This window comes from Candoia aspera, chromosome 6 (genome assembly GCF_035149785.1).
Source record: "Candoia aspera isolate rCanAsp1 chromosome 6, rCanAsp1.hap2, whole genome shotgun sequence".
Taxonomy (NCBI): Eukaryota; Metazoa; Chordata; class Lepidosauria; order Squamata; family Boidae; genus Candoia; species Candoia aspera.
In genome coordinates this window covers 98,577,883-98,599,994 of record NC_086158.1, presented here as the reverse complement: position 1 = coordinate 98,599,994, position 22,112 = coordinate 98,577,883, and the positions used below count along the sequence as shown (strand labels likewise).

Genomic DNA, 22,112 nt, shown 5'->3' with positions numbered 1-22,112 from the left:
CAAACAGCAGAGTAACCTCTGTTATCCTGGGTCTTTTTTCCTGCAGAGATATGTCACTTGAAGAAAGGCCTTATGCAAGAAGAAAGGCTTTCATCTCTGTGGAAGACTCTAGGCTGAATCCAACCCTCCCGATCAGATAGAGGGGGAAAAGAAATATATTTTTAGAGCTCCACCAAAACATTTAACAATAATATGCAAACCAACTGCACTTACTACAATATCCTGTTGAGTAGGCAACCCAACTTTGTTAACATGCAATTACAAAAACAACAAACACACAAACCACCATTTCTACACCTAATTTAGATTACCTGGATGCAAATAATCCATCTCTTACCAATTACACCCCTTCCTCAAAAGTTTTGTTCATCATCAGCTACTGTTTCTAACTCATCCACTTTATCCCCCACTCCTCCATCTATCCCTGAGTGGGGAAAGGTTGGAGTTGTATCAACACTGTTTCTCCTGCCTCCCTTAAGTCACCAGAATCGCTAAATAGGAGGCAACCTGAAGAAGGTATGAGAACCCAGGTTCCCCTACAAAGAATTCAGCAGCAGAGGACTAAAGATGCTGGGCCTGATGATAAGGAACTGTTTTGACCCATCTACTCTGCTGTTACCTTTGCGAGAAGAGATCCCTGTAAGGGCTGCCATGCTGGAGAGCCAGCCCATATCCTTTGCTACTGATGCTATTTCCAATCACAGTCACAGAGCACTCGTCGTCTGTCAAGGCTGCATATTCTACCACAGCAACATCCCACAAGAATGCGTAGTTGCCTTTCTTGGCCTGCAAAAAAGGTGTGCAAAATAACTTTGAAAAACAAATCAGGTACGTCTCAGAACTGATCCACACAAGTGTCCATCCCAAAGTTCTGCAGTGCTGGACTGAGGGGTTTTCCTCAAGTTCCCAGACACACTTGGTCAGACTCAAGAATTCAGAAATTGCCTTTAGCTTCTTTTTCTTCTGTTCTAATCTCCACCCCCACCCCCACCCCCAATCAGGTTACATATAAGATTTTGGATGGGTTTTCTAAGCTCTGGGGATGAATGCTAAACCCCATGCCTCCCTTCCCCTCCCTTCTGAGGATGATTTCCCAGTCTTATTGGCAAACATCAGGAAGCTATGCCTTTCAATACTTAGATGGTTCACTTCCTTTGAAGGACTCAGTGTGCCTAGTCCCAATCTTGTGACTGTAACGCAGTGCAATGCCAGGTTACCAGCTGATGACAAGAAAGCTGGGCAGAGATTCTTCCTGGCTAAATGGAAGGGAGATTACTTCATATTATACATAAACTGTCCCTAAACTTCACAGAAGCTCTTTCCAAATGCTGCCTTAGAAAGCTTGTAAAGTTTGGAACTCGCTCACCATTACTTGGAAAGAACAGAAAATGTAATGGCTATATATTTATACTAATGAATGCAATATTATAATGCAACCTTTAATTAAAGTCAGTGGATTATCTTCATACAGCTACAAAGTAAAACACCCCATCATAATGAAGCATGAAACCAGTTTTATTTCAGAAACATAGTGCGTTTTCATTATCAGAAATTTGAGAAGCGGTAAGCTGTTAAAGAAAGCTTTCATTGAATGTCACAGTAGAGGGAAAGAACTGTATTTTCCCACTAGTTTCATCTGGCTAATATTGACTTATATTAGTACACACCTACACAGCTCATCCGCAAATGTCAGCCTTAATTGGGATTCTAAACAGTGCCTGCGGGCTGTATGTTTGTAATGAATGTAAATCATTTCCGTTAACTTAAGATGTAGAAATGTCTCTGGATGGGAATTCAGGGAGGGGGCGAAAATGATCACTTTGCTTGGTTAAAGCAATCATTGACTTCCTAATGCATTTCAGTAATATGTCGTTAAGTCTCTAGTGAATGTACAAAGCAGAGTAGAACAGATGGTCTGGAGATTCTAATGCAAATAAATGAGTAATCATAAATGCAGACTCTCAATGTATTAAACAAAAGTTTACATATTTTGTGATCCTGGTCCTTGGGAGCTTGAATTTTAAATGCATTCTTAAAGAGCATATCACCAAAAACTCTCCCCCATAAGCACACGGGTGTCTCTTTCTCTTTGAATTTATGCATTGAGTATTTTTATCCAAAACTGAAAAACAAGCTAGATTCTATTTTAATCATGCAGCTACTGCTGAAAATAATAATCACTAAATAAGTTCTCCTGTCCCCTTTTATAAGATGTGGAACAAATTTGGCAACTGCACCGCATTTTGTTTTCTTGCCTAACTCTACAATCATAGCTAGTAGTTATGGATTAAGAGTTTACATGGTAGCGTCTAGTAGTGATTTAGATATGTAACAGCCATTTTCAGCTGTTATGTACCATAATGATGTTTGAAAGGTTGAACTGTTATCCTATTGTCCCAAGAAAGTATCCTCCAATGCAAACTGTGGTTCTTTGAGAGAGAGAGTGGGCACTGATTTCCAATCCCAGTCCAATTCATTTTGTAAACCACAGTTGCAAGATTTCTTGGGAGAAAATCCTAGCAGTTAAATTGTGTAAAGTCAGTGTAGCTCCTAGTAACATATGGCTGCGAGAGCTGGACCATAAGGAAGGCTGAGCGAAGGAAGATCGATGCTTTTGAACTGTGGTGTTGGAGGAAAATTCTGAGAGTGCCTTGGACTGCAAGAAGATCAGACCAGTCCATCCTCCAGGAAATAAAGCCAGACTGCTCACTTGAGGGAATGATATTAAAGGCAAAACTGAAATACTTTGGCCACATCATGAGAAGACAGGACACCCTGGAGAAGATGCTGATGCTAGGGAGAGTGGAAGGCAAAAGGAAGAGGGGCCGACCAAGGGCAAGATGGATGGATGATATTCTAGAGGTGACGGACTCGTCCCTGGGGGAGCGGGGGTGTTGACAACCGACAGGAAGCTCTGGCGTGGGCTGGTCCATGAAGTCACGAAGAGTCGGAAGCGACTAAATGAATAAACAACAACAACAGTGTAGCTCCATAGTATTCCTACCTCCAGTGCACACAAGGGAGGCCAAATTGTGTTCTTTATCACTATCCTTTTCAGAGACTCAGCTGAAATATGTTGTAAGACTAGAGCCATGCTGGCCAACATTCAGGTGTCTGGTACCACCTTTTCAGACTAACTAACCTGATTAAAAGGCATAAGCTTCTGATGAACCGAAGCTTATGCCTTTTAATCTGATTTGTTAGTCTGAAAAGGTGGTACCTTCTGAATTTCAGTAATTCTCTTTAACCCCAGGTACCCACAAATGTTTGGATCATGGAGAACTCCTAGCTGACATTTTGGAATGCGACGGAAAGGTGAATGAAAAGGAAGGAATGAAAAAAAAAAAGCAAAAGAGAGCCCTTCGCCTTTCAGCAAAGCGAAGTGAAACACTTGATGATTCTTTCCTGAAGGAAGCATACACTCAATATTGTCCTAAGGAAGAAGCACTAGAGGAACGCAACGGACAACTGAGGAATCTTGGTCAGTCTCTCTTCAGCATGTTCAGCAGGTGTTGTACAACACAGATGTCTCACACTGGTTTAAGGAAAAGTACAGGGGGGGGGACCGAACTCTGTGCCGGTGAAAGAGAACATAGCCCGTGGGAGAGACAGCCAGCTTCCTAACATCCATTTCTGTGATCAGGTCTGCAAGGAGGAAGGACCTGAGCGAGAATGCCTTGGTCTTCTTTTCCAGCAAGAACGGGAGTGCCCACTTCAAACCTCTCTGGCTAACTATGAGCCCGTTAGTTCTTCATAGTTAGTTAGGATGACAGAACATTGAACATGGAAGGTGGGAAACTATTGCTGCCTTCACTAACGTGGTTAAAAAGCTTGAACACATCGACTAAGTACAGAAACGTTGGTGGCAGCCGATGTGCCTGAGCGTCCAATTGCAGTTATGAACCCTTTTGTGAAAATTGTCACCACTGTCCACTCTTATTTCCCTTGTTTGCAGCGAGCTTGCAGGGATAATTCTCTACATTCATCTTCTCCACACTCCATTACTTTGCCAAACAGCTATTTCATATATTGCAAGGTAGGTAGTGATGTGACTCCCTTGAGGTGAGCTCGACTTTTGGTGATTACATAGACACATCCAGGCATTTTCTTGGAGCGATATGGACCTTATTTGACATTGTCTTCTTCTGGGATGCTCTTTGTTTGTTTACTTCTTTTGGTTTCTCACCTAAATACCAACAAGTCCAGTTGCCACTTAGCTCTTTTCAAGATCAGCCAGGTTAGGCAAGTTTGCTTTAAATACAAAAAAGGTACAATGTTCTGTTTTCTTCATTTAAATCAGGTGCCTAATGATTGGTAGAACTTGACATGAAGTGCTCAGAAAACTCAACATGCAGAGAAGAACAAGTAACTTATTTTGTATTTTCAAGGAAGGATAACCACAGGACAAAAATATGCCTCATGCTCCCTAGAAGTTATAGTGAGGTCTAGTTTGTCTCAGCTGGATTTAGAAAGGGGCGTTGAATTTCAAATCAGGATTGCTGTGCTAGATCTTTCTCACTTGTAGAGAGAACAGGTTCAAAAGGTCCAAATTAACCCTGGAACTGAAAAATCACATCACATAATGCAATCCGCCTCAATTTATTAAGTCGTTTCATCATTGAGGACTTCATGGTGTCAGTGATTTGTTTACTGTCTGTCCAAATTTGAATAAACTGTTTTGAAAGCCACATGATCTACGTTTTACATGAGCACAGTGTCTGTGAACTGCTCCTCTGCAACCACATGGAGATGTAATTTAGGTGGTCTTCTCAATCATTGTACATTTTTGCACTGCACAAGCATAGGGACAACACCAGTTGGGTTATAAGCAGAAAGAAGAATTTTGCAGACTGGAGGTATGCGCTTGCAGCTCCCAAGTGATGTTTATCAGAAGTTGCATTAGACTGCAGAAACATCAGGGTAAAAGAACAAGTTTCCTTAAGACTTGCATAGGCACTGCAGCAAGTCAAAGGCAGATAGGAAGGAGACTTTGCCATCTCCAGATTTTGTTTCCCATTTCTGGCTCAAACCTTGGGAGAAAAAAAAATCCTGAAAAATGTTGAGTGGCTTTTTTCAGATTCCAGTCCAGTTACTGATCAATGCCAGGGCACTGAATCCCTCTGTCCTCTCAGGCAAGCCTTTCCATCCTATGAAGACATCGTGTTCACAAATAGGTTTTAAGAATGCCCATGTTCTCAAGGCTGATGGACGTTAACTGAACACAAAATGGTTCCCTCTTGAAAAGTGGATTCCAGACCCATTAGAGGTTCTGTGCATTCCCTTTGCTTTTATGAAAGGCCCCACACAAATTTGCAGCCTACAAAACAGGACCATGTGCCATGTTTAAAAAAGTATAATGTAAGAAGAGGAACCTTCAGTAAATAGTACAAGTTTTCACTGTGATTTTTTTCCCCATCTATAGAAATACTTCTTCTCTTCCATTTTCTAATGGGAAACAGCTTTGTTCTGAAAACTGTGGGTTCCAGACAAGGGTAATTTATCTCAAAAAGCTACAAAAAGTGACATTTAAAACATGATTGTTACACATTAGGACTGTGAATGCTTCAAAAACGATTCAGAAGAGGTACTTTGAGGTAGGCATGAGAGAAGGGGTGTCTGGAGGATGCGGTCAAAAAGCTAGATGGCCTCCAGGTGGCATTCAAAAAAACCAGTTGGAGTTTCAATCACACTGTCATACAGTGGCTACCATCTTCCTTCCTTCCTTCCTTCCTTGCTTGCTTGCTTGCTTGCTTGCTTGCTTTTTACCATACCCTGCAGACACCCCTCCATGAGAATATTGCAAAGCAGCCATATCTGTTTTCAGGTTTCTGCATGGATTTGAAACATGTGACTGCTCTATGGAGTCATTTTAAACATTGACTTGCTTTAATGGGCGAGCTCCTAAAAGCAGGCACACCTTTTTCTAGCATGTGCCGAAACCTGAAAAAAAGATTTGGCTGCTTTAAAGCTCATGCTGCAATGCACTTCTTCTGAACGGTCTTTTACATGACAATCTTGTCTATTTTGAGTAGTTTATGCAAAAGCTTGAACATGTGGCCACCCAGAAGCTGAATGCAACTATACTGCCATTCAAGTTTGGGAACAAAACATAAAAGAGTTAAATATTCTTTTTTAAAAGCTAATCAACAATCAGACTTAGTTTGACAATATTGTTATATAAATTTAGATAGTCTTCCTGTTCTCCAACAGTTTGCTAAATGGTTTAAGTGGTTTTCTAAACTGTTTGCCAAGATGATCGTGAAACATTAATGTTAAATAAATATCTTTAATAAATTGATGTTTGCCTTATAAAAAGAATCTTCTTTTATGTTCTTATGAAAATTTATGAGTTCATTATCTGATGTAATAAATAAATGCTAAACAGTAATATAGGCATGTTAACTATTCATGGTCCCCATTCGGTAAAAAGATTTCATGAAATACTGTAATAGCATAATTTGAAAAAAAAAAGAAACTGAAATTTCCTAATCATCTCTTTTTGACACACCAGTTGTGTGAAGTGGATCTCTTCCCCACTCCCCCAAAATCCAACTTTTTGGCATGTTATACAAAAACTATACAAACTAAACAAAAACCCTAGGAAATTACAGACCAAGATTAGTTTAACTATTGTTATATTTGAAAAGAAGAAAAAGAAAACAAAAGCACCAAAATCTGCTACATTTTTTAGAAAGTAATTTAAATATATACTAGTCTAGGAATCGGATATTCTGTTTTCCATTTTTGAAGGGTGACCTAATGTTGAAGTAAAAACTGGACCTCCCTTCCTTCAGTGGTTGTTTGTAGGGATGTACAACTAGCTCAGATAAAGTCTGAACCCTGAGGTGTTTCAGAGTAAGCTGATACAGTTTGGCATCTATCTGAAGTAGATAAGAAGGTTTTAATCCATCAGAGGGACACTCCTGATTAGACCACCATCAGTTGCCTTACTCAGAATGGCTCTTCAGATTAAACCATTAGCTTCTTGGATAGTGAGATAATGGAGACCATGTCCCTTGGGCATTGGAAGGGCAGTGAAGGGCTGGATAAAGATGATAAAGGACAGGGGCGCACTGTGAGCATAACGGAGATTGGAAAGCATGAACATGATACTGCTAAGTTCTATGGACAAAAACAAATATCACAGATGGGATGCTTGTGGCCTGGATGTAGTCAAGATGTTATTCTGGAAAAAAATAACAGTTCCCCTCCCTCCTTATCAGTAGGACCATCCTGTTCCACTGTGACCATATGGTTTGCATGGTCTTGTGACAGAGAATAGATGCAAGCATGTCTGAACCTAGAGTACTTCTTTTTGGAAGGCCTAGACCAGGGTTTCTCAGCCAGGGTTCCATGGCACCCTGGGTTCTGCAAGAGGTCACTAGGGGTTCCCTGGGAGATCACAGTTTATTTTAAAAATTATTTCAAATCTGGGCAACTTCACATTAAAGAGGTAAGTTTCATTCTTTATTTCTAGTTTAAGAACACTGTTAATGCATATGTGCAGGTCTATGCATGAAACAAATACAATAATTTTGCAACTTCTGGCCTCTGTTTGAGCCTGAATGTGCAGGGGTTCCCCAAGGCCTGAAAAATATTGCAAGGGTTCCTCTGGGGTCAAAGGTTGTGAAAGGCTGGTCTATAGAAAGGATTGAAAAAGGTGCTTATTTCATTGTAGCAGTTACTTTGACCTCTTTCTCAAAGAAAAGGGGAAGCATGTCTGTATGCACATTTTTTAAAACACTACTGTGAGATTCCTCCTGCTGAAAGCAATGCTCTGTATTTTCCAATAATACTCTGGAACAGGGAACAAGTTGGAAATGGCCTATCTCCAGATCATTCAGGGATGGAAGATTTCTGGAGCAAGTTGGACCATGTCTGCACAGCCTTGATATTTGACTTATTTCTCTCTACTATGGGAGGGCATATATCCTGTTGTTGTGCTGTTGTGCATACACCACACAGTTGGGAAATATCAGTTTATCTGCACAAACATCTTGACATGTATACCAAATATGACTTTCAGTATACAATTAAATGGAAATGCACAGGAAGTGCAGTATTCAACTAAAGTCTGCCTAGTTCTTATTTCTTTTCCAGTATTTAGAGAAGCAAAAAATGAGAATGGCATAATGAGAAAATCAATTTAAATGTTTGACGGTAATGTACCTGACCCACGATCCCCAGACTGAAGATATGCAAGTGAATTGATCAGGAAATGCGGTATGGAAGGGTGTGATCTGAAGCTCTTTAAGGTCAGTGAAGGATTCTAACTAAATTCAGTGGTGCAAGAATCAAATTTATGATGCAGAACACTTTCAACAAGTACTCTAAATATTCTCCCTCACTCTCTCCCAAGGAGGAATCTGTGCAAACAATGTCTTCCAAGTGACATTTTCTAAGTATGTAATCTGATCACATGCTGTTCACTCTCTGAATACCTGCAAATGATTATCATGGTATTAGAAATGCTAGTAATTCACTCTGTGATTTGAAGAGTCTGTTGCACTGTCATTATTATTCATTTCCAGTTATAAAGATTAGACGTGCCATTGAAACTTTTTGCCTAAAGGAAATATCATACTGAGCCACAGTCACACTAAGCAGCATTGATAGGTACCACGATTCACTGAAAGACAGTTCTTCAGGGGGTGGTTGAACTACGTGGATTGACACATTACAAGATCAGGGGTGAAGGGAATAGGAACAGAGCTAGACCACTTGTGATGTGATTTAAGGCTGGAAAAATGATGGGTAGAACCTCAATATTTTTATCAGCTATTCATACAGCATTAGAAAGATTGGTTTAAAAAATGCACAGAGGTTAAACAGAAATCTGCTTTTGTCTCACAGTGACAGCTAGAATATAGGGAAGCATTATAGAGTAAGTTAAAATGGATAACACTGGGAAGAGAGCCTTCAATCTTGCATTTTTAAAAATGCCTAATGTGAGATTGATACAGCTGTTCAAAGACAACTGGAACCAAAGGATTCTTGAAAACAATGGCAGAAAGCCAGGGACTCTCGACTTTTCTCTCCCCCCTCAAAATCTGCTCAACAATATCAGTATGTGTTCTGTGGTGCATACATCTGTCTGTTTATCCATTTTCCTCTAAGCATTCTGCCCAATTCTAATTATTTAGAGAGAGAGAGAGAGAGAGAGAGAGAGCGCTCGAGCGGGGAAAAAAAAACAGAAGTAGAAAGGTGTCTCTGCTATAAACTGTTGGCATACAGAATAAAGGATTTCTAAATTTATAGGCGGCAGGTGTGTCAGATTTATTTTTTACACTGCAGCATTTTTCAGAGTGAGGATAGATGCATTAAAAATGTGCTACATGTACAAGATTATAATGATGGCGAGAAGCACAAACACTTAGGAGTTTAAGACTAAAGGCAGGGTTTCCAGAAGGGTTATCATGGGCCACCTGAACTCAGTGTATCTCTGAGTTGTAGAATTTGACCACATTTTCTGCAGTCATCTTATACCTTTCCACTTTTTGCTGTAACTGCAAGCCGAGAAGTGCCTTACCATTCCACACAGACAGATCAGTCCATCACTGGGAATTTGTGCTCCTCTGTGGGACCAGGTGGAAATTCCCATTTCCAATGCTCCATTTCTACACTGTCTGGAATTCCCAGCCCTAGCTTCCTGTTTGATTTACAACCTAATTGATGAAGTAAAAGTGTCCCAAGGCTTTTTCTGTGATCTTGATGCACCAAACTGCAAATCTGAATGCATTCATTCATGCAGAAGGCCCAAGTGTTGGGAGGGAGGATATGAAATGAACCAAAATTCCTTGGTGCAGATTTTTTTTTTCTATTCATTTAGGATGCTAAAAAAGTATGTGATGGGGATTTCATTCCTCAACGCTTCCTATTTTGCACTTAGGGATCAGGAAATGTAGCGGCAGTGCTAGATTTCTTTTTTTGCGGGTGTTTTCTTTTAGAGAAGAGAAAGGTGTTAACGATATGGTTAAGAATGTTATTATGGTTGAGTTCTTCCATTCTTTCACTTCTACCTAATCCTGCTCTGCTACCATCTACCCTCTAAATGTATTTATATAGAGACTTGCCTATAGCATGAGAAAGGCACTGGGACTTGAACACATAAAACCTACAATATATGTCTCCAATTATATACTAAAAAAACCAAGTCCAAAACTAATGTTCAGAATAAATTATGTGATTAAAAACTGGAAATCATTTTTAAGGTTTCAGCTCTACTTTGATGATCCAACTTCGGAACTGCTATTTGGACCTTCCCAGATATAGTAGCATCCAACAGTACGTGCAGGCAGAACTCAGACTGGATGGGAATGTGTGGTGCTAGTCCACCACCTTATGTGAACAGAATGAATGGGGGACTTGCAGGACCAGATGGCATCTGGGCATTCATTGTCATGTAAACGTGCATCCAAATCTAATGAAGGGGATCCTTCCTTCCTTCCTTCCTTCCTTCCTTCCTTCCTTCCTTCCTTCCTTCCTTCCTTCCTTCCTTCCTTCCTTCCTTCCTTCCTTCCTTCCTTCCTTCCTTCCTTCCTTCCTTCCTTCCTTCCTTCCTTCCTTCCTTCCTTCCTTCCTTCCTTCCTTCCTTCCTTCCTTCCTTCCTGTTGCTTTTTCATTATATCAAGGCTCTATTAGAGTTCGTGCTACAGTGTCCAAGTGTTTCTTATCATTACTTGGCAGAAATCATGCCACTAATTTTGTAACACTCTTGTTATACTCTTGATGAGGGTAACTAAACTGAGGATCAGATCAGACAATACATAGGTAGGAATGACATCAATTCAACTGATTACAAACCTTGTGATTGTCCAGTGAAATACATAATTGTACTTCCTTCTAAAAGGTTAGCTCAGAAGTTTATTGACAGCTCTGGAAACCTTGGCCTCCTATCAACAGATCGATTTTTGTTTTCTACCATTCCTGCAACAGGAAAGCCACTTACTATGATACATGCTTGGATAAATCTCTGGAATGGACCCCAGCACTCTGCCTTCTATAAGATTATTTTGAGAAAAAACTCAAGAAATTTCCATTAGTTCAAAACATGGTCCTCTGCTGCTAATGGGAACATAGGACACCTAAACTGAGAAAGCTGGATTGGCTTCTACACTGCCCACAATGCAAAATATTGCTACTAATCTTGGAAGCCATGCTTCCTTCACCAAGTACCTTCTGCCTTTTCCTCTGACATCCAACATGGACCACTGAAAACAAGGAACACAGCTCTCTTCTGCACCCTGACCCATGAAGGAATGCTTGGCTCAAATAATTCATGAAAGTCAGCTCGTTCTTCAATTTCTGATTTTTTAAAATTTGCTTTGTTCCAGGACATCTTTTTTGAAAATCTGGGTGATGAAAGATCTTAACTGATGAGCTGGCTGATGCTTTCCACATGCTTCAGTTTCTATGTGGTTCTGTTGATGACCTCTATTCCAGCAGTTATTTTTATTAAACACCTCACCATACATATTGCCTCTTTTAAAAACACAATATTTAAGGATGTTGTGAAGCTCTATTTAGCTAAAAATAAAAACACAACTTATTATGAGGACTAGCTTAGCAACAGCCTTGGTATATAAAAGAGCAAAATTCACTCAGGGGAAAATAAATTGAAAGCACATCACATTTGTTATAGTGATTTGGAAGCACTGTCATTCACAGCTGACCTCTGAACTCCAACTGTGGATTCTATAAAGAATATTTGATTTTCATAAGAGCCTAACCTTATTTTACCTTCATTTTATAAATCTTACAATAAACAGTCCATAGCTTTCTTGGGGTAAATAGATTGTTGCAATGACTTCAGGTTGTTATTTTTATTAAAAGCAATCTTTATTCCAACTATTCTTTTCTGCCTGGTTTTTATAAAGCATCAAAGGAATCAGTATTATTCTCGATGCAAATATCAAAGACAAAGACATCTTACCTTCCTGATGCCCTCTGTAGGGGTTGCTACACAATTATCAGCTCCATTATTCTTACTGATGGTCTTCCACAGCTCAGCAAAAGTGCTGTCTTGCTCTAAAGGGTTGGTACCTTTTGCTTTAAAGTATTCATAAACTGCTGAATCTCTGACGGTGCCATAAGACACATCCATTTGTTTGGAAAGGTCCTGAAATGTTCTGAAATGCAAGAGTAATCAAAGAGTTACTGGAAGGAGAGATAATGCTTTGGCTTTATCAGCCGAAAGAATTTTTTCTATTTTTCTGCAGGGAGAAAACAACAAAACTCCTATAACCAAACTATACTTTTTCTTTTTTTTTTAATTCCCTTTTTCCTTTTTTAATTAAAAGCCCTTGGGGAGCGGGAAGGGCAAGAAGACAAAGCAGGGAGAAGACTCTGGTGGTTGAAGGTTGCACTCAACTGTTCTGGAAGAAGGTGGCAAGGCATTGCCCCAGATGGATGAGCTGTGAGTAGAGGATTTTTCAAGTTCTTCTACTTTGGGAGAAAGTTGGCACATGGTTTTTGGGTGTGCATGTGTGTGTGTCGGTTTAATGTGATAAGCCTAGTGTAGAACAGTTTTCCTCTATTTCCTGCATCAGAGAAGTAGGAAATGGTACCAATTATTTTAAGTAGTTGTGGTCAAAAGATCAGAATGGAAAGAAAAAAAGTGCCAGGTGGAAAAGGAGTCCTCAGGTTACCTATACCTGAGATAGGATCTCCTTTCATATGACTGGATGCTTTGGGGTTTTAATCTCTGCAGTTGTTGTTTTTTTGTTTTAATTAATTTTTATTAGACAGTTTAAAGAAGATATATAAACATGGAAAAAGAAACAAGAATAAAAAAGTAAAGCACAGCAAGGGATTTCAAATGTGATGGAAATTATAATTGTTCCAGTATATCATTAGTTAATGATGAATCACTGAATATATTGTATCATTTTAGAGACTGAAAATTGCTCTTAAGCTCTAAGATAATCATGAATATCCAGAACTATAGTCAACACAGTATAACTAACTGGGTGGTATTATAACAGTACATTCAACCTATATTATTGAGAATCTATTCTGATTTAAATATCCCATAAAATTGAAATATGCACTCTACGCACAGAGACACTCAATTTTGGGATAGGGTACAAATCTATGTGTTAACCTATAGTCTAAGAATGGTTCCCAGTTTAAGCTGAATTCCATGTCATATTTACTTTTAAGAGAGAAAATTTAGGCAGGGAATCGTACTCCTACAACTCAGCAAGATCAAACAACCTTTCCAGCAAAAAGCATATAATATTGTTGCATCAGTTAGCCTGTTCAAAGCAAATTCAGTGTACTTTGAAGAGATAGATGGTTTAGTAAAGTTTAATAAAAAAATATTGCAGGTTGTAATGGGGATTCAATATGAAAGAATGACCCAGTTTGTTCATTACATTTCCAGCAAATTTTAGAGAATGAACTGTCCATTTTAACGATCAGGGTTAGAGAACTGAGGAATTGAGCAACATACTAATGATAAAACATTATAGGACTTTTGGGGTAAAATTTAACGTTCTTCCACTGAAATTCCCATTGTTGCATATCTATTACTACATTCAAATTCTGCACCCATTTGACTTGTTTGGTTTCTGGATCATATTTCCCCAGCAGTTAATAAGGCCCAGCTGATATTCCCAGTTGTGTGTTGTAACTTCACAAATTCTCTCAAATTTCTAAGTACTCCCCTTTGTTTTTTCAGTTTTTTAAAAAATATTATGTTTTTTGTAGTATTTTAATACTAATGATGCCACCATCCGGTTACATGTTCATCTTCTCTTTTGATCTACATGAATCAAATGTATACCCAGATTCTTAGAAATTTATCCAAGACTATCAGCCATATAACATCACAAACCAGGTAGGTGGCTATGTAGCCCATTTCCCCATCCTTCATAACCACCTGTCTCCTCCTCCTCTTCCCCCTTCCCTCTTCCTCTTCCTCCTCCAAATAAGGCATATAAGCCACCAACTGCCACCTTTGGTAGAATTGAAACCACAGATCCTGCTTCCATTTACAGCATAACAGCTACTCTTAATAAAGAATAATGATGGAGGAATACATGGAAACTCTCTCAAAGAAATACATAAAAGACTTAATCTACCAAAACAGTATTTATAAAAAATGCTGCCCCTATTAACACCACTACAAAATGCATTCTGATATCAGTATATTCTTGTTTTTGAAGATGCTAAATAGTGTTTTCACCGTGAAGCCATCTTTGTAATTATTGTTCACTAATTACATACAATTAGAGCAAAACAGCTTCTTGTGGTAATAGACAGATGGGCAGAAATGCTGTCAGGAATGGGAGACCAAAGCATGCCGTCCGTCCTATTATCTCCTATCTCATGTCAACAACATTAGCAAAAAACAAATCTCAGATGAATGTGAAAGATCAAAATAAATTAAACAGCTGAACTTAAATGGGAAAGTGTTGTACATTCTTATCATGGCAGCCTCTGCTAAATGAAATGCATAATTGTCATGGAACTGCAGCGCGACCGTCTTCATCCTGCATGTTTGAGATATTAATTTCCTTCTCTGTTATTGGTATTTACTCCTTCTTCTTTGATGGCCACTCAAGCTGTGAAGGTTTTAACTATATTCATCCAGCTGATTATGTAATTAAAATCTCCCCCTAATTATTTTTCAACTGTAGCTTAGTTCATTCATGCTAGGCATCCTCCAATATTTTGCCATTTTAGAGCTTTCAACTGTGTCTTCTTTGAAAGGCACGGAGTCAAAGATAACTGATTAATATTACTTGTATAACACTATGTAGGCAGCATGTGTTTTACTAAGGGACATGAGGAAAAAAAAAAATCAGACCCCAAGAAAAATCACAGCGAAACACTCTTTCATTACGTACAAATAAACGGCAAAACCCCTTGCTTTTCTCATCTAGGGTTTCAATGGATTGCTTTTGATAATCAGTAGTTAGAGATAAGTGTGCCTAATTTTGCATCGCAAACATCTTTTGGGGAAAGTTAAGGCTTAAATCTGCCTTCTCAAGTCTTGCACTGTCCTGATGATGCAGTTCAGGGAATTATGGGAGGTGAATTCCAGCACATCTGGATGAATAGATCTCACTACCTGTCACAGGTAAGCTTGGAAGTTTGGAAAAAAGTGAGAGCAGGCATTCCTTGTTTTCTAAAATAAGACATGTGGGATGTCACAATGATTTCTCAACCTGCGTTCTGTGGCACCCTTGGGTTCCCTGAGAGATCACGATTTATTTTAAAAAAAAATATTTCAAATTTGGGCCACTTCACATTAAAGGGGTAAGATTGAAGAACACTGTGAATGAATATAGATAGGCCTACCCGTGAAAGGAATATAATAATTTTGTAACTTCTGGCCTATATTTGCGTCTGAATGTGCAGGTGTTCCCTGAGGCCTGAAAAATATTTCAAGGGTTCCTCCAGGGTCAAAAGGTTGAGAAAGGCTGGTCTAGGGAAGCTGCTACCCTACAACTCAGGTGAATATGGGTTCCTTGTTTATTTTTATTTATTCAGTTTGGGTGCTCCCCAGCTCCAACTTTGGGGGGCTCTCAAAAATAAATAATATAAAAATAGCAGAATACATAAAATTAATCAAAACAAGTACAAGAATGACTACAAAATAATTGCAAGATGACAATCCAACCGCAAAGCAAGCACAAGCATTGCAAACAGGGGGTTCCTTCTACCCTACCCCAAGGCATGTGTAACTAGCCAGGTCTTTAAGGCTTTTTGGGGTATCATCAGGTTGGGAGATGTATGGATCTCAGAGGAGACCTCATTCCAGAGGGCAGGTGCTGCGACAGGGAAAACAGAGATAATGTACTTCCTGGGACCTTATGGCTGGTCCACCTTGTGCAAAAGGCTCACTCAGCTTGATCAAAGGATACTTCCTTGTTTATTCCATTTCCAATGTGTTCTAGAACCTCCTATATTTAAAGATCTTGAGAAGAATAGTAAGTGTTCCCCTGCTGATAGCTACTGTTCGAAACATAGGAAAAGGTAAGATTTTGAAAGTTCTAAGAAATCAGGGGAGAAGATCCATGCTATTCTTCTAGCTGGAAATCCAGCAAGATGGTATTTGCTAAACATTTAAGATAAAACAAATGCTTCTTTGTTAATTGTTGTCTCTCAAAGCTGTCATTCATCTGTAAAGTCAGATGAATAAGAAAATCATTTGTAAAGTATGCATTAAGTAGAAAAGTGCAACAAAATGCATGGATTTTTTATACATAACTTCAGTGTAGATTTATTCTGATCATCATTAATTAGCAAATGGGCCAGCTGGTATATACTGTGCTATGCTCCATGCCATTACGATACCTTCAAAGTAAACATTCTGTTTATTGTAAGTTACTTATTATGTAGTATAAATAGACACCACATACTGTAGGTTTCATTTTTTCTCTTTTTTCTTTCTTTCTTCCTAATTGCATTTATTTTGGGGTATTGTAAGCCATCCTGAGTAGGTAGGTGGATTGGAAACAGCTAGAAATATCTTTCCTTTCTGTTCATCTTTGCCATTCATTCATCTTTCTCATGACATAACAAAAACTTCACAGTAATTAATCCCTTCTCATCCATCCAGACACCAAGTTTCTCTGGAAAGCCTTTTGCATTGAACAACTGCAGTTGCTGCAACAAAACTCTTCAAGCGTTTAAGCTCCATCAGGATGAGGGTTCATAATTCATAATCCTGAATTATGGCTGCTTCAAATACAGGTGATGTCCTTTGTTACACGAAGGCATAATTAAATTTTCTATTTCTACAAACAAGAGGCTCCAGCTTTGGCCACATTACACTTTGCTGAAGAAAGCCATTTCAGTGAGGCCGGCATAATATACTGCAAACTGCAGCTGATGAATTAAGAGCTACATAAAGCAAAATTCTTATATCCATCCATTTTGTCATTGGAGATTTAATCCCTCCTAGCTCATGCACCAACCAATAAACTCCCATTAAGGAGGAGCATCATTTATTTTTCCCTGGTTCTAATCAAATTCAAGATTCTCATCATAATTTAAACTAGATTTGTTCTTTAAAGCTGTGCTCATTCATCTGCCTTACATCATTTTCTTATTGTGCTTGACTCTCAATCTTGTGTCCCACCGTCTCAACAGAAAATGAAAAAAAAAAAAAACCCAATGGAAAGGAGGTGGGGGAGATTTCTCAGGCTTAATATCCACAATATTTGCAAAATGAAGTTGTCAGTGTAGATGAAACCCCACTTATTCTAACTCTATTAGCTCTCAATCCACAGGGGGCTATTGTTTAAGGCTAAACTTAGCAGCATACCAAGAATTATGTTCTCTGTAATAGCTATGAACATACCATGCCAGCTCACCTTTTATAGTGCAAGCCATATGCCAGTTCTCTGTCATTTTCAAAGGCCAGGCCAAAAAATTCTAATACAGAGATTAAAGTGAAGCCCCTGTTGTAAGCAGTACCCAGCTGAAGTACTCTTGGGGAAAGCCAATATATTTAGAAAATTGCTTTTTCAAGCAGGTCTCCCCGGAAGAACAAATGTTGTTATTGAAGCACAAATGAGCTACAACTTTTGATGCATACCTAAAAGGCTAAAACAAGCTGTTGTCCCCATGAGCTCCTGGTCTAAGCCAATAGCTCATTTACTGCCCTGTCATGTTCATTAATATTCTCCTAGTTCAACATCATGTTCATTAATATTGCAGTGGTTCAGAGATGAGCCAACAATCAGACCATTTGACAAATAGAGTGGCAGCTTCGTCTTTCATTACATTTTCCTTATACCAAGAGCCCTTGGGTACAAAGAGAAATAAAATATACAAACGGGCCCTCCAAAATGATCCAGCTGGCAGACAATGAAAGTGTAATTTGGCCGGGCTTCTAAAATGAAACAGAAACTTGCGCTGCAAAAATAAACACCATAAGTACTTCTAAAGGTTAATCCACAGAGGCTTAAAGAAACACTGGAATCTTAAATTTCAAGTCCTAACACTAAGTTTTATTAACAGTCACTTTTGCAAATTAGCCTGTTCTGCAGAACTGGGAATGGTTACCATACCCTACTTTTGTGGAGAGTTTTACTACCACCATTATGGAGGCTGCAATATTTCTAAAAATGCTGAAATGCTTCTATTATTCTTGGCATAAGTCACAAAAGAGGGAAAGCATAAATATAGCCTTAATTACAAGGGAAAAGGAAACAAAACCAGTCAATTCCTGGAGTTCTTACCATGATCCTGATATAACACCTTTTTTATTTAACAGGAATGACTGCCTACTATTAAAGGAACATTTCTAACCATTTTGACTGATGACAGAGATGGATGGATGGATGGATGGATGAATAGATAGATAGATAACTTTTTTTATTACTTGACTGAAAGCATACGCAATGAAGCAGAATATAAATTCACCAAACAAAATCCTGAAAAACATTGAAGTACTAGGCAAAATAGGTGATAGCACCAATACTATTTACACAATTAATAGTGTGCTGTCTTTCAGGATATACACTCAGTGTTTGCCATGCTTTTGTCCATATGACTAAGCCATTCTTTGAGAACAGGGTTACTATGAAGAAGAATGAAGAGTTGCTGAGATATGGGATGTGCTGAACTTCTTGGAATGGAAAATGCAGGCCATACATGTTGCTATTCCCATTTGGATCTTTCTGTAATTTTAGATTCCTCCTTCCTTCCTTCCTTCCTTCCTTCCTTCCTTCCTTCCTTCCTTCCTTCCTTCCTTCCTTCCTCCCTCCCTCCCTCCCTCCCTCTCTTCCCATCCCCTTTCTCAGTTCAAGTCACAGAATGAGATAGCTTTGCAATGTCTCCTTCTGATATTCATTCTGAGTATTATCAATATTAAATTTCTGGCTATAACAAACAGCATTGGGCAGGAAAGAAATAACTGTAGTTTAATATCCACAGATACTTGAACTGGCATGCATATACTGTATACAGGACATTTAGGGTTTGACCAAAACAGCACCGCTTTATACCTGGATGTATATTTGGTATAAGAAAAAAGAGATTTCTTTTTCTTCCTCACATAATACTTATAAAAAATTGAGTTGCATGTGAAATTTAAGATCCCATTTATATGGAATTGAGATTTGAAATTACTGAGTGGTTTTTATATTTATTTATACATGCATTAAATTAAATAATTCCCACCCCCCAGTGGCTTTTCCAGCTCAAGGTTCTTGAAAGCAGCCTGTTAACTGAGCACTGCTGATGTTAAACCAGTTTGTGCAAATGGGCATTCCAAGTAAGGACCCAACAAAATAAAAATCAGAATGTTATCTCTTCACATTTATACTACACGGACAAGTATTTCAAGGAATAAAACTAAAGGAGCCAAAACTGAACCAACAGGCAAGAGATCGCAAAAATGCATTTGCAACCTTGACCTGAACTTTTATTTATAAGTAGCTATTGATGAGCAGAGAACTATTCAGCAGAATATGAAATATGAGCAGAGAAAAATCTCCCTTTGGGGGGAAATGAGTGGTGGCAAAATTTAATAAATAAATAAATAAAAATATTCTGTGTGTGCATTCAAAGCACAAACTTTTCTAGTTAGAACCAAGGAGTTGTACTATCATGTGTTCATGGCGACTCAGTATTAATTAATTTAGTGGATTCCTGTTTAGAAAAGAATTGACCTTGGGCACAGGGCATGCAGGGGTGAGCCATTAAGGGGGGACTTACAGAAATATTATCCAGTCCTGAGAAAGAGGGGAAGAAAAGACACTCAAAATAATGACTTTGTTTAGTATAAGATGGGACAGAGCGAAACTTGGACAGGTCGATCATTAGTTTTGATGACCAAGGGCAATCGGAACAACATGGACAATGATACAATAAGGGGGAAAGGGGGAATTTCTGGGCCTATTTGGAGCAGGGACTGCTTTCAAAACCTATTCTACATACAGTATCTTTAGCCTGAGTCTTAGCATACTAGGGTTGGTTGGTTTGTTTCCTTTATATTTCATGCCATTGTTTGTCAACAAATCTCAACTGCAGGATGTCAAGATGTCTAAGGGCCACCAGCAATGGGCTTGGAAATACAGTATGTGGAACAGATAAGCCAGCACTGGTTGTCTAGACTGTCCTTCTACGAAATTGTCTTGCTTCTGTTCTTCTGTTGAACACAAAATACTATGGTCTGGGCGATCTGACTTCTGAACTTCCTCTGAGGGATGAAGTGATCTAAAAGTGGTGCTTATTTAGTCTTAGGGGGAACAAAGCAGGGGCATTTCACAGGTGCTCTTGGAGATGTTCCTCAAGACCAAGAATTGTCCAGTAATTTAAACTTGGCCACAGAATAGAGAGAAAGTTACATTATCCTGGACATGGCAAAGGCTTTTTCCCCCTTACTGGAGGAACAGTTTTAAAAGATGGAGAATGACCTAAAAAGTCAGAGGAAAGTAAGAACACAGTGCTGGCTGGACAAGGGAAAAAATACCTCTTATGTCTTGATTTTTCATTCTCCCTCATCCATGAAATTGCTCTGCCCTAGTTATGCCTTTACTTGAGCAAGAAAACATGCTCATTAAAGCAAAATATTTAATTCTTCCAAAGTAATTAAAAAAAAAAAAAAACTGTATCCAGAATTCAAGTACTATTCAGTCCCAGAAGTAGTTTTCAGTCACTTTACATATATCAAACATATTCCAAAGTTAGCATGAAAGCCATTTTTTCTTTATCAGACACATCTGGAAACTAACACATGTTCTCATTTAAAATAAAAACAACAAACTACTTTGATTATGTATGTGGATTTCTCTTCTGCCTGCTTTATTCTCATTTCTCCAGTCACTCAGTTTCAGAAACCTCATTTATTAAAACATGAATAAAAAAGACTTTTTTTAAAAAAGAAAGAAAGCTAATCCAATTGATTTAAATTCAGCAAGTCAACTGTTACTAACTGGACTTGGAAAAAATTGTGCAATACTCTAGTTTTTAAATGCGGGGTCAATTTTTATCCATTGCTGGTTAAATCCTTTAATCTGTCTAATCTGTCCCACATTATTTGGCTGTAGTAAATATTATCAAAAAAATTATGTTGAGGATATATAACAGAGAAGGCACCAATCAAGAGCGCTTGCTGTGCTCTGCAGGAATCGAAATCAGACACACCTAATTTAGGAACAAGAACGACCCCGCAATTCTCTAGAGAATGTCCTGTTAGACAAGTAGAGACATGTCAGAACACAAACAGGAACATAACACTATGTATGGGGCATACACATGTTTGTGTGTGTGTGTGTGTGTGTGCCCACGCACATGAATAATCTTGTGTGATGCTCTAGAAATGTGCTGAAAAACACAGAAGTTCACTGGGAAACTTGCTAGAGCCCCTGTCAGCCTGATATTATGCACAAAGTTAAAGAGAATAAGGTAACCATAAATAAGGAACTACTAACCACTGTGGAAACCTATCAGATAGAAGACTACTTTTTCCTGGATTAAAAGAATGACTGAATCCCAAACTGGCTGATGTTCAGTTCATTGACTAATTTTAGCAGTTCTTCAAAGCAGCTTCTACTGAAACTGGTGTCTGACAGGCCCACACAGCTATTAAATATCTCCATGAAAGGTCTGGGGAGCCTGTCCAGAATTTTGCGATGTGATAACTTCGAAGTGAGAATATCTCCCAGTTCTCTCTCCCCTTCCTGTTGCAGTCCAAGAAAGTTGCCTGATATTTATAATCAGCTGCTTGAAGGAAAACAAACTTAGTTGAGGCAAGATAGAAATGTGCCTGACTCTGATTAGCCAAACGTTGGGCTTCAGTATGTTTAGAAAGCCCACTTTTTCTTAAGGTATCTTTAACTTCTGCCTACAGAGTGTGTTACCTCTCTAGTTCAAATTCTACCTCACAGTGGGGAAGAACTCAAAACTTCTAACTTTTGAGTGTCTTCTGAAGTAAGGGTCACTGAGCCCCAGAAGTTCATTTCAGGCCAAATCTCCTTGTATCCCTAGTGCCTAAGTGTGTGAAAGTTCCATCTAGGTAGCATGTTAGCTGGTAAGAAGTATCTGATAAGCAAATTAATTGAGTAAACAAATCCAGTGGTGCCAATCAAAATGATGAACAACTGGGGTGGGGTGGGGTTGCATAACTGGATAACTGAAGATGGCAATAT

At 38.7% G+C, this 22,112-nt stretch overlaps 1 protein-coding gene across 1 annotated transcript in view; it reads right to left on the bottom strand.

Moving 5' to 3' along the window:
- GRID1 (glutamate ionotropic receptor delta type subunit 1) overlaps positions 1 to 22,112 on the bottom strand; it is a 133,357-nt gene that overhangs the window by 24,557 nt on the left and 86,688 nt on the right. Inside the window, exons 9-10 of the mRNA XM_063307747.1 lie at positions 11,933 to 12,128; positions 620 to 786 (exon numbers count right to left, since the gene is read on the bottom strand). Of these exons, the coding sequence (XP_063163817.1) occupies positions 620 to 786; positions 11,933 to 12,128 (363 nt within the window). The remainder of the gene's footprint in view (positions 1 to 619; positions 787 to 11,932; positions 12,129 to 22,112) is intronic.